Source organism: Cervus elaphus, chromosome 19, assembly GCF_910594005.1.
Source record: "Cervus elaphus chromosome 19, mCerEla1.1, whole genome shotgun sequence".
In the NCBI taxonomy this organism is placed as follows: Eukaryota; Metazoa; Chordata; class Mammalia; order Artiodactyla; family Cervidae; genus Cervus; species Cervus elaphus.
This window is the reverse complement of record NC_057833.1, coordinates 78,168,042-78,181,093: the sequence shown is the minus strand read 5'-3', so window position 1 is coordinate 78,181,093 and position 13,052 is coordinate 78,168,042. Positions and strand designations below refer to the sequence as shown.

The 13,052-nt window shown below is 43.4% G+C and overlaps 1 protein-coding gene across 2 annotated transcripts; it reads right to left on the bottom strand.

Moving 5' to 3' along the window:
* Window positions 1-254: 254 nt before the first annotated feature.
* Window positions 255-10,592, bottom strand: LOC122676004 (histone-lysine N-methyltransferase SETMAR-like). Of its 2 annotated transcripts, XM_043875258.1 has the most exons (3): window positions 10,168-10,592; window positions 9,881-9,913; window positions 255-1,369 (listed from the first exon to the last, which is right to left on the bottom strand). In XM_043875258.1, exons 1-3 carry the CDS (start codon window positions 10,180-10,182, stop codon window positions 353-355), a joined length of 1,065 nt encoding a protein of 354 aa, XP_043731193.1. In that variant the 5' UTR covers window positions 10,183-10,592; the 3' UTR covers window positions 255-352. The 2 variants fall into 2 exon arrangements, with proteins under 2 accessions (XP_043731193.1, XP_043731194.1); XM_043875259.1 differs by lacking the exons at window positions 9,881-9,913; window positions 10,168-10,592 and adding an exon at window positions 9,429-9,550.
* Window positions 10,593-13,052: the final 2,460 nt, after the last annotated feature.

The following is a 13,052-nucleotide window of genomic DNA, read 5'->3' as shown; positions in this document are numbered from 1 at the left end:
TATGGATACACGACTGTATTTATGGATACATGACTGTATAAATACTTGTTACAAGATCACTGGCATTATTATTGTTATAAGCTTTCCTTTCCAGCAGTCCAATGTACTTACTGTTATTTTAAAAAGAGCATTAAGCCAGGAGGAACCTGGTCACATTATTCTTTCCTGCTCCCAGTGAAGTATGCCTTTCCAAATATGGAAAGGAAGTGTTTTAATATGATGGGGCTGCTGTAACAAAAATGCCATAGACTGGGTGGCTTACAAACAACAAATTGTTTATTTAGTGCAAAAGTAATTGCACTTTTGGAACATGTATTTTAAATTATTATAAATAGGCTCAAACACATCTTTATTAGTCAAAATAGGAACCATTACAATCAACACATTTTTGCCAACGAGAAGTAAGTTCGTTTATTCCAGTAGCGTAAAAACCTGTGCTTCGGGATTTGACAAACTCTTGGAAAGCATTTTCTGCATCCTGCTGGTTGTGGAAGTGTTTACCCTGCAAAAAGTTGTCAAGATGCTTGAAAAAGTGGTAGTCTGTTGGTAAGAGGTCAGGTGAATATGGCGGATGAGGCAAAACTTCATAGCCTAATTCATTAAACTTCTGAAGGGCTGGTTGTGCGACATGTGGTCGGGCGTTGTCATGGAGAAGAACTGGGCCCTTTCTGTTGACCAATGCTGGCTGTAGGTGTTGTAGTTTTTGGTGCATCTCGTTGATTTGTTGAGCATACTTCTCAGATGTAATGGTTTCGCCAGGATTCAGAAAGCTATAGTGGATAAGACCGGCAGCAGACCACCAAACAGTGACCATGATCTTTTTTGGGTACAAGTTCAGAGTTTTCCCTCGATCCAACCTCTGCGCTGGTTGTTGCCGGTTATCAGATAAAATCCACTTTTCGTGGCATGTCACAATCCGATCGAGAAATGGTTCGTTGTTGTTGCGTAGAATAAGAGAAGATGACACTTCAAAACGACGATTTTTTTGATTTTCGGTCAGCTCATGAGGCACCCACTTATTGAGCTTCTTCACCTTTCCAATTTGCTTCAAATGCCGAACGACTGTAGAATGGTTGACCTTGAGTTCTTCGGCAATTTTTCGTGTAGTTTTAAGAGGATCGGCATCAATGATTTCTCTTAATTGATCGTTGTCAACTTCTGATGGCCGTGCACTACGCTCGTCATCTTCAAGGCTCTCATCTCCTTGGCGAAACTTCTTAAACCACCACTGCACCGTACGTTCCTTAGCAGTTCCTGGGCCAAATGCGTTGTTGATGTTGCGAGTTGTCTCTGCTGCTTTACGACCCATTTTGAACTCGAATAAGAAAATTGCTCGAATTTGCTTTTTCTCTAACATTATTTCCATAGCCTAAAATCAACATAAACAGCAAATAGTAAGTCATTAGGAAAAAAACATAAATCAAGAAATGCCCATTAAAGTGATGTATAACAAAACCACATTTAAGAATATATTCCAATATCAAACGGAAAATTTGAACAATGCAAAAACCACAATAACTTTTGCACCAATCAATACAACAGTATTTTTGGATACCATTCACCAATGGGGAAGGAGAAATGTAACAAATATTTATTTCCTTTAAGTAGAGAAGGTAGTTTACAGCCAAATTAAGTCACTAATGAGTTTTACAATACTGACCAATACCTGCATTAAACAGCTACAAAAGCAGATCTCACAACTTCAATGCTAAGATGGGGAAAAAAATTAGTGGAATAGATTCTGTGCCAATACTGGCATTTCATACATGACAGCATGACAACCACTAGCAATTCAGTATCTTTAGAATAAATAATAAATTACCTAATAACAAACAGATTTGGGACAACACTGCTACACACACTGATACCATGAAGTGTCACAATTGTTTCTGTATTTAAAAACATTCTTAACAATCTTATTTCTTTTCGATTTCTCACTAATTTTATAATCACTATCATAGTAACATACAAATGTGAAACCTTAAAACTGAACATATCCTGTACTGAAATAATACTACTTTTAACTAATAGCTAGAAAGCAAGAGGAAACAAAATAAATCTACATGTCTGCATCATGGTATTAAAGATACCAAAAGCTTTACCTTCTGTTTAAGCCTTCAAAATGGATCAATTACAAAGACAACTAAAGGGAAAAAAGCTCCTTCCTTTCCCCATCATTTTTCCTTTGGGAAAACTAAACCAACAGGTTTGTTTCTCAAGGAACATGCAAAAACTTACCTGCTGGCCTCTCCATGGGAGGAAGAAAAACATTATTTACATCTGATGTCCAAAGCCGAACTGGAAGTAAAATCTTTTCTTCCCCCCACCCTCTTTTGGCGGCTCAGATCAGCATGTGGGATCTTAGTTCCTTAACCAGGGAAGGAATTGGGCTCCCTGCATTGGGAACTTGGGAGTCTTAACCACTGGACCACAGGGAAGTTCCTGAACTCTTTTTATTAACAACAACAAAAAGAAACTTTTAGGGGAGATCAAAATAAAACCAGATAAATAAGATGTAACATAAAATAGGCATACTATTTCAGCCAACTGGTTTACTGAAAAAGCAAATAAAGATACATAATAATAGTAAACTTTTCATGCAGATATTTTGCAACAAGATCCACTATTTTTTCCCCACCTTCATGAAATTTCCCTTTACTGAATTTTCGTACAGAATTCTTCCAATTTTTCTGGTCTGAGAAATTCTAAGCTGACATACTATGCCTATACCTTCCCTGAATCCTTTTATAAAGATCACAAAACAGAACCTTCTATTGGAAAAGCACTAAAATTCTTACACTCCACTCTGTGTGTATTTGGTTGCTAAGTTGTGTCCAATTCTGTGACCCCATGGACTGTGGCATGCCAGGCCTCCCTGTCCCTCACCATATCCTGGAGTTTGCCCAAGTTCATGTCCATTGAATTAGTAATGCCATCCAACCGTCTCATCCTATGTCATCCCCTTCTCCTTCTATCTTTCTCAGCATCAGGGTCTTTCCCAGAGAGTAGGCTATTCACATCTGGTGGTGAAAGTATTGGCGCTTCAGTCTTTACAATGAGTATTCAGGGTTGATTTCCTTTAGGATGGACCGGTTTGATCTTCTTGCTATCCAAGGAACTCTCAAGATTCTTCTCCAGCACTAGAGTTCAAAAGCATCATTTCTTTGATGCTCTGCCTTTTTTATGGTCCAACTATCACATCCATACATGACTACTGGTTTGACTATACAAACTTTTGTCAGTCAAGCAATGTTTTTGCTTTTTAATACACTGTCTAGGTTTGTCATAGCTTTCCTGCCAAGAAACAATCATCTTCTAATTTCATGGCTGAAGTTACCATACACAGTGATTTCAGAGCCCAAGAAGAGGAAATCTGTCACTGTTTGCACCTTTCCCCCTTCTATTTGCCATGAAGTGATGGGACCAGATGCCATGAACTTAGATTTTTAATATTGAGTTTAAAGCTGGCTTTTTCACTCTCCTCTTTTCACCCTCATCAAGAGGCTCTTTAGTTCCTCTTCACTTTCTATCATTAGAGTGGTGTCATCTGTGTATCTGAGGTTGTTATTTCTCCCAACAATCTTGATCCCAGCTTGTAACTCATCGCCCAGCATTTCCCATGATGTTCTCTGCGTATAAATTAAAAAAGCAGGGTGACAATAAACAGCCTTGTCATACTCCTTTCTCAGTCTTGAACCAGTCAGTTGTTTCATAAAAGATTCTAACTGTTGCTTCTTGACCTGCATGAAGATTTCTCAGGAGACAGGAAGATGGTCTGGTATTCCTGTCTCTTGAAAGAGTTTTCCACAGTTTGTTATGATACACAGTCAAGGGCTTTATGGTAGTCAATGACACAGAAATAGATGTTTTTCTGGAATAACCTTGATTTCTCTATGATCCAGTGAATCCTGGCAATTTGATCTCTGGTTCCTCCACCTTTTCTAAACCCAGCTTGAATATCTGGAAGTTTCAGTTTATGTACTGCTGAAGCCTAGCTTAAAGGCTTTTGAGCATAACCTTACTAGCACGGGAAATGAGTGCAACTGGCCAGTAGTTTGAACATTTTTTACTCATGCCCTTCTTGGGAATTGGGATGAATTGACCTTTTCCAGTCCTGTGGCAACTGCTTGGTTTTCCAAATTTGCTAATATATTGAGTGTAGAACTTAAATAGCTTCACCATTTAGGATTTTAAATAGCTCTGCTGGAATTCCATCATCTCCACTAGCTTTACTTGAAGCAGTGCTTCCTAAGGCCCACTTGACTTTACACTCCAGAATGTCTGGCTCTGAGTGAGTGACCACACTATCGTGGTTATCCGCGTCATTAAGATCTTTTTTGTACTGTGTATTCTTGACGTCTCTTCTTGATCTCTTCTGTGTCTATTAGGTCTTTACCATTTCTGTCCTTTATTGTGCCCTTCTCTGCATGAAATGTTTCTTTGATATCTCTAATTTTCTTGAAGAGACTTCTAGTTTTTCCCTTTCTGCTGTTTTCCTACATTTCTTTGCATTGTTCATTGAAGAAGGTCTTCATGTTGCTCTGGAACTCTGGATTCAGCTGGGTAAACCTTTCCCTTTCTCCCTTGCTTTTCACTTCTCTTCCTTCCTTCATAAGTCAGTGACTTGTTGTGGAGAAGGAGCTTGCATAACTCAATGAAGCTATGAGCCATGCCTCACAGGGCCACCCAAGAAGGACAGGTCATAGTGAATTCTGACAGAACATGATCTACTGGAGAAAAGAATGGTAAACCACTCCAGTATTCTGGCCACGAGAACTCCATGAACTATGTAAAAATGAAAAAAAGATATGACAATGAAAGATGAGCCCCCCATGTTGGAAGGTGTCCAATATACTACTGGGGAAGAGCAGAGGACAATTACTAATAGCTCCAGAAATAATGAAGAGGCTCAGCTAAAGCAGAAACAATACTCAGTTTCGGACATATCTGGTGAAGAAAGTAAAACCCAATGCTATAAAGAACAGTACTGCATTGGAACATGGAATGTTAAGTCCATGAATCAAGGTAAATTGGACGTGGTCAAGCAGATGGCAAGAGAAAACATCATCTTAGGAATCAGTGAACTAAAATGGATGGGAACGGGCAAATTTAATTCAGGTGACCATTATATCTACTACTGTGGCTAAGAATCCCTTAGAAGAAATGGAGTAGCCCTCAGAGTCAACAGAAGAATCAGAAATGCAGTATTTGTGTGCAGCCTCAAAAATGACAGAATGATCTCAGTTCCTTTCCAAGAAAAACCATTCAACATCACAGTAATCCAAGTCTACGCCCCAACCACAAATGCTGAAGAAGCTGAAGTTGACCGGTTCTATGAAGACCTACAAAACCTTCTAGAACTAACACCAAAAAATATCCTTTTCATCACTGGATTGAAATGCAAAGCTAAGGAAGTTAACAGACACCCAGAGTAACAGGTAAGTTTGACCTTGGAGTACAAAATGAAGTAGGGCAAAGGCTAATAGGGTTTGTCAAGAGAATACACAGGTCATAGCAAACACCCTTTTCCAACAACACAAGAGATGACTCTACACATGGACATCACCAGATGGTTAATATTGAAATCAATTGATTATATTCTTTGCAGTGAAGGATGGAGCCCCTCTATACAGTCAGCAAAAACAAGACCTGGAGTTAACTATGGCTCAGATCACGAGTTCCTTATTCCAAAATTCAGCCTTAAATAGAAGAAAGTAGGGAAAACCAGTAGGCCTTTCAGGTAGGACCTAAATCAAATCCCTATGATTATACAGTGGAGATGATGAACAGATTCAAGGAATAGACTCTGGTAGACAGAGTGCCTGAGGAACTTTGGACAAGTCTGTAAGAGTGTACAGGAGGTGGTGACCAAAACCATCCCAAAGAGAGAAAAACAATAGAATGGGAAAGACTGGAGATCTCTTCAAGAAATTAGTTATCAAAGAAACATTTCATGCAAGGATGGACATGATAAAGGACAGAAACAGTAAGGATCTAAGAAGCAGAAGAAATTAAAAAGAGGTGCTAAGAATACACAGAAAAACTATGCACAAAGGTCTTAATAATCCAGATAACCACAATGGTGTGGTCACTCACCTAGAGCCAGACATGCTGGAGTGTGAAGTCAAGTCGGGGTTAGGGAGGCTTACTGCAAAGAAAAGTAGAGGAAGTGACGGAACTGCAGCTGAGCTATTTCAAATCCTAAAAGATGATGCTGTTAAAGTGCTGCACCCAGTATGCCATCAAATTTGGAAAACTCAGCAATGGCCACAGGGCTGGAAAAGGTCAGTTTTCATTCCAATCCCAAAGAAGGGCAATGCCAAAGAATGCTCAAACTACTGCACAACTGTGCTCATTTCATATTCTAGTAAGGCAATGATCAAAATCCTTCAAAGTAGGCTTCAGCAGTATGTGAACTGAGAACTTCCAGATGCACGAGGTGGGTTCCAAAAGGCAGAGGAACCAGAGATCAAATTGCCAACATCTGCTGGATCACAGAAAAACAAGGGAATTCCAGAAAAACAACTACTTCTGCTTCAATGACTATGCTAAAGCCTTTAACTATGTGGATCACAACAAACTGTGGAAAATTCTTAAAAGAAATGGACAGACCAACATAGTTGTCTCCTGAGAAATCTGTATGCAGGTCAAGCAGCAACAGTTAGAACCAGACATGGACCAATCCACTGGTTCAAAATTGGGAAAGGAGTATGTCAAAACTGTATATTGTCACCCTGCTTATTTAACTTCTATGCAGAGTATATCATGTGAAATCCTGGGCTGGATGAATCACAAGCTGGAATCAAGATTGCCAGGAGAAATATCAACAACCTCAGATACGCAGATGATACCACTCTAATGGCAGAAAGTGAAGAGAAACTAGAGAGTCTCTTGATGAGGACTAAAGAGAAGCGTGAAGAAGCTGGATTAAAATTCAAAAGACTAAGATCATGGCATCTGGTGCCATTTCTTCATGGCAACTAGAAGGAGAAAAAAGTGGAAACAGTGACAGATTTTATTTTCTTGGGCTCCAAAATCATTGTGGACAGTGAGTGCAGTCATGAAACTAAGACACTTGCACCTTGGAAGAAAAGCTATTACAAACCTATACAGAGTATTAAAAAACAGAGACATCACTTTGCTGACAAGGTCCCAAGAGTCAAAGCTATGGTTTTTCCAGTAGTCATGTGCAGATGTCACAGTTAGACCTTAAAGGTGGCTGAGTGCCTAATCCTTTCAAATTGTGGTCCTGGAGAAGACTCTTGGAGAGTCACTTGGACAGCTTCAAACCAGTCAATTCTAAAGGAAATCAACCCTGAATATTCATTGGAAGGACTGATGCTGAAGGGGAAGCTCCAATATTTTGGCTACGTCAGGTGAAACGGCAGCTCACTGGAAAAGACCTCGATGTTGGGAAAGATCAAGGGCGAAGGAGAAGGGGGAAACAGAGGATGAGATGGTTGGTTAGCATCACCAACTCGATGGACTTAAGTTTGAGCATTTCCAGGAGATAGTGAAGGACGGGGAAGCCTGGTATGCTACAGTCCACGGGGCCACAAAAAGCAACATGACTTACCAATAATACACATTACTGTACATAAAATAATTTTAGAAGATTGTTGGTCATGTTCTCAAAGAACACACCTCTTGATCTCCCCCTGCACGTAAGGTATGACCCCCTATCTTGCCCTAGGAACCTTACTTGCAGAAAGTTACACATTGCCCATTTCCTGGCCTCAGCCCTAGCTTTGCTGATATTGTCATATGAGGAAGTACAAGCATGTAACCAACAGATATACTAACCAAAATACACACAATGGAAAGAATGGATTTCCCTGGTAAGCAAAGGTTATTCTTCAGTATTTTCAGCTGTCTTAAATTTCCCAAATTCTGCAGTAGCATTAATCTGATATATTATATTAATATTACCAAAAGCCAGGTAAATGACTGTGCCAAATTGCTTCAGTCATGTCTGACTCTTTGCGACCTTATGGACTGTAGCCCACCAGGCTCCTCTGTCTATGGGGTTCTCCAGGAAAGAATACTGGAGTGGGTTGCCATTCCCTTTCCCAGGGGATCTTCCTGACCCAGGGATAGAACACACATCTCCTGAGGCTCCTGCACTGCAGGGGGATTTTTTTACCCCTGAGCCACTAGGGAAGCCACAGGACAATGACTATATCTACTGTATTTTACCCAGACCAGAAACAACGTTGTTTAGTGAACCTATTATAACACAAACTTAAAAAGTGGTGAATAAGATAAAACTCCTACTTTTCAAGAGGCTATGACACCAAACTCTGGTTGATTTTGAGATACTCACAGTCAAGATGTCAGTGGCCAGCAGTATGCATTAGCAGCACTGGAACATTTCGAAGACACCATGGTCTTCAAAGGTGAGTTTGAAACCTACCTTTCCTGCTGCCCATTTGGCTTCATTTCCATTTTTGAAGGAGTAGATTTGTAAAAGGTAAAGTTATTAGGTTGGTGCAAAAGTAACTGTGGTTTTGCATTGTTGAACTTGGCTGTTTGATATAGGGATACGTTAAAAATTTAATGAGGTTACATGAATATTCATTATACATGAATATAATGTGCATTTATCGCTTTTCAAACTTTTGTTATGATTTATTACTTGCTATTTATCTTATACTACAAAAGTGATGTTAAGAGAAAAAGCAAATTAGAGTGACTTTTTTATTCAAGTTCAAAATGGATCGCACACACATTTGGCCCAGGTACTAAGGAAAGTACAGTGCAGTAGTGGTTCAGGAAGTTTCGAAAAGGAGACAAGGGACTTGAAGATGAGGAGTGTAGTGGCTGGCCATCAGAAGTTGACAGCTACCAACTGAGAGCATCATCAAAGGTGATCCTCTTACAACTACACAAAAAGTTGCCCAAGAATTCAGCATCAACCATTCTACCGTCATTTGGCATTTGAAGCAAATTAGAAAGGTGAAAGAGCTCGATGAGTGCGTGCCTCACGATCAGACTTCAGATCAAAAGAATCGTGATTTGAAGTGCTGTCTAAATGCAACAACAATGAACCATATCTCAACCCAACTGTGACGAGCCACAAAAACTGGATTATTATCCAACAACCAGCAGTGACCAGTTCAGTGGTTGGATCAAGAGGAATCCCTGAACTTGTACCAAAAAAAATGTCATGGTCATTGTTTGGTGGTCTGCTGCCGGTCTGATCCACTACAGCTTTCTGAATCCAAGTGCAAGCATTACATCTGAGAAGTATGCTCAGCAAATCAATGAGATGCACCAAAAAATGCAGAGCCTGCAGCCAGCACTGGTCAACAAAAAGGGCCCAATTATTCTCCATGACAATGCCAGACCACAGGTGGCACAACCATGCTTCAGAAGTTTTATGCATTGGGCTACAAAGTTTTGCCTAATTTGCTGCCATATTTACCTACCCTCTTGCCAGCCACTTCTTCGTTTCTTGACAACTATTTGCACAAAAGCTGCTTCCACAACCAGAATGACTAAGAAAATGTTTTCCAAGAGTTCATGGAATCCCAAATCAGGGTTTTATACACTAAAGGAATAAACAAACATTTCTCATTGGCAACAACGTGTTGATTGTGATGGTTCCTACTTTGATTAGTAAACATGTTTGAGCCTAGTTATAATGATTTAAAATTCACCTTCTGAAACCACAGTTACTGTTTGCCAATACCTAACAACACTCAATTTCTTCCCTGGGTTGAACCCCAAGAAAAAGAGAGGTTAGGGGCCTTGCTTTACCTACAGCTGATAGCTTCGCCAATCTCCTCTTGAGCTCTGGAAGGATATAAAACGAGCAAGGAATGCGTGGTATGGTGCAAACCGAGACCACCCCCGGGAACTGAGCGGGATGGCGCCTTACCTCCTCCTTTACTGACCCCTCCGCGGAGATGACCTGCAGGAGGAAAAAGACAACCGGTGGGCGCAGCTCGCGAACAATACTGCCCTGACGCCCAGCGGCCACGGGCGTGTGACATCAGCGGCCTTCACCGCACCTTGCGGATCGCCCACCCAAGCTCCTCCGGCCGCCCGCTCACCGCAGGTCCGGCCGCCTCCCCAGCCCAGCGGCTGCAGAGGAAGCGGCGGGCCGGGGCTCTGAGGACGGCCGCGCGGCGGAGTCGGCTTGTGCGGGACGCGGCCACTGCTCACCTTCCTCTTGGGCATCGTGGCGGCGGGGCGGGCGAGAGCCGGGTGCCTGAGGGCCGCGGCGCGCCGAGAGCCTTCGCGAAGCTGAGTAGCTTGACCGCTGCTGCTCCTCCCGCCGCCCGAGCTGCTGGGACCCGCGGCGGGGGTGGTGGCAGAATCGGATGGAACCGGATTGGGAGCCCGCCCCCTCCTCCCCCCGCGTCCCCCGGCCCCGGGCTCCCCCTCCCCGCCGGTCGGGCAGCCCCTCGCCCTCGCCCCCGCCTAGCTGCTGCGGGGTCCACCGCTCTGCGGCTAGCACCCCGAATAAGTGAGGCCGGCCGTCACTGGACCACTGCGCCTCGCCCCCGCTCTCGGCGCCCCCACCCGCCCGCCGTCTCGCGGGGCCCCAGACCCAGGCGAGGGGGGCGGGGCCCCACAGGCCGCTCTCGCCTCACGGTAGTTTGTTTGAGGCCGAGCCGCAAAGTGCGGTCTGCGTGCTGATTGGCGGACGCCCGCCACGTGGTCTCCGGGTGCGCCCACCCACAACCCTCCGTGCTACCCGGTCGCCAGCCAGCGCCAGGGAAACCCCGAGGATAGAGTCCCTTCTCTGTAGGGTCGGAAGGTTTATAGTTCACAGAATGGGAAGGGAGAGACAACGGGTTTAACTACGAACCAGTTTCTCGCCTCTCAGTTGCTCAGTCGCTCAGGCGTCTTCGACTCTTTGTGACGTCTTGGACAGCAGCACTCAAGAAAAGGTATGACTCAATGGACATGAGTTTGAACAAACTCCCGGAGATGTGCACAGGGAAGCCTGGCGTGCTGCAGTCCATGGGATCGTAAAGAGTCGGACACGACTGAGCGACTGAAGAACAAAAGGTCTCCAGGGTCGGTGGTCTGCGGGAAGCGGGTCTTAGTGCGCAGGCGCAGGATGCGGGGGTCTTGGGAAGGAAAGTTGGTGCGGGGCGCCACCGCGCAGGCGCGGGTCCTGGACGGGATTCCCTGTTAGGTTTCTGGGGTGGGGTCTTTCTGCGTAGCTTCTTTAAGTCATTCATTGAGGGGCCGAGAGTGCTGGCAGCTCGTCTCAGGAGTTTAGTGGGCGTCTGAGTCGCCACCCGCCCCTCCCCACACACACCAGGCCCAGGACGCAGACCCTCTCTCAGACCCCACCTGGACCACCCATCCACTCCTGTGCAGAAGGGAAAGCACGTCCACCCAGCTCCTGCCTGTTTTTTTTTAGACCTCTTGCTGACCCAAGCACCTTTCTGAGGTGGAAAAGAGCTTCAGGCTGGAGGTCAGAGCTGGAATTCCGTAACTGGGGGAGATCACGTTACCCAGTTTCTTTTTTTGCTGTTGTTCACTCGCTGAGTCGTGGCCAATTCTCTGGGACCCCATGGACTGCAGCATGGCCAGCCAGGCTTCCCTGCCCTACGAGTTTGGTCAAACGCATGTCCATTGAGTTGATGATGCCATACAACGCTCTCATCTTCTGTCACCCCCGTTCTACCCTCAGTCTTTCCCAGCGTCAGCGTTTTTTCCAGTAAGTTGGCTCTTTTCAGCAGGTGGCCAAAGTATTGGTGCTTCAGCATCAGTCCTTCCAATGAATATCCAGGGTTGATTTCCTTTTGGATTGACTGGTTTGATCTCCTTGCTGTCCAAGGGACTCTGAAGAGTCTTCTCCAGCACCACAGCTTGAAAGCATCAATTCTTCGGTGCTCAGCCTTCTTCATGGTCCAACTCTCACATCTGTACATGACTACTGGAAAGCCCATAGCTTTGTCTATATGGATCCTTGTTGGCAAAGTGATGCCTCTGCTTTTTAATATGCTGTCTAGGTTTGTCATAGCTTTTCTTCCAAGAAGCCAGGGTATTTTAATTTCATGGCTGCAGTCACCATCTATAGATTCTTTGCTGAATAAGAAAATTTTGTTTAAAAGTACTGCTTGAGAACACAAGAGAACACACTGGAAATATAGGAAACACCTTCTTCCAACAACACAAACCTTTCTACGCATGGTCATCACCAGATGGTTAATACCAAAATCAAGTTGATTATATTCTTTGCAGTCAAGGACGGAGAAGCTCTATACAGTCAGCAAACACAAGACCTGGAGCTGACTGTGGCTCAGATCATGAGCTCTTTATTGCAAATTTTAGACTTAAATTGAAGAAAATAGGGAAGAAACCAGTAGGCTATTCAGGTATGACCTAAATCAAATCCCTTATGATTATACAGGGAGGTGATGAATAGAGTCAAGGGATTAGACCTGGTAGACAGAATGTCTGAAGAACATGGACAGATTTTTTTGTAACATTGTATAGGAGGTGGTGATCAAAACCATCCAAAAGGAAAAAATATGCAGGAAAGTAAAGAGGTTGTTTGAGAAGGCTTAGGAAATAGCTGAGAGAAGAGACGTGAAAGACAAGGAAGAAAGGGAAAGATACACCTAACTGAATGCAGAATTCCAGAAAATAACAAGGAGAGATAAGAAAGCCTTCTTTAGTGAACAATGCAAAGAAATAGAGGAAAACAATAGAATGGGAGAGATGAGATCTCTTCAAGCAAATTGAAAATATTAAGGGAACATTTCATGCAAAGATGGGCACAATAAAGGACCAAAGGTCTTTTTGTTAAGGACCTAATGAAAGCAGAATGGTTTAAGAAGAGTTGGCAAGGATTCACAGAACTGTACAAAAAAGTCATAATGTCCTGGATAACCATGATGATGTGGCCACTCACCCAGAGCCAGACATCCTAGAGTGCGAAGTCAAGTGGGGCTTAGGAAGCATTACTGGGAACAAAGCTAGAGGAAGTGATAGAATTCCAGCTGAGCTGTTTCAGATCCTAAAAGGTGATGCTGTGAAAGTGCTCCACTCAATATGCCACAAATTTAGAAAACTCGGCAATGGCC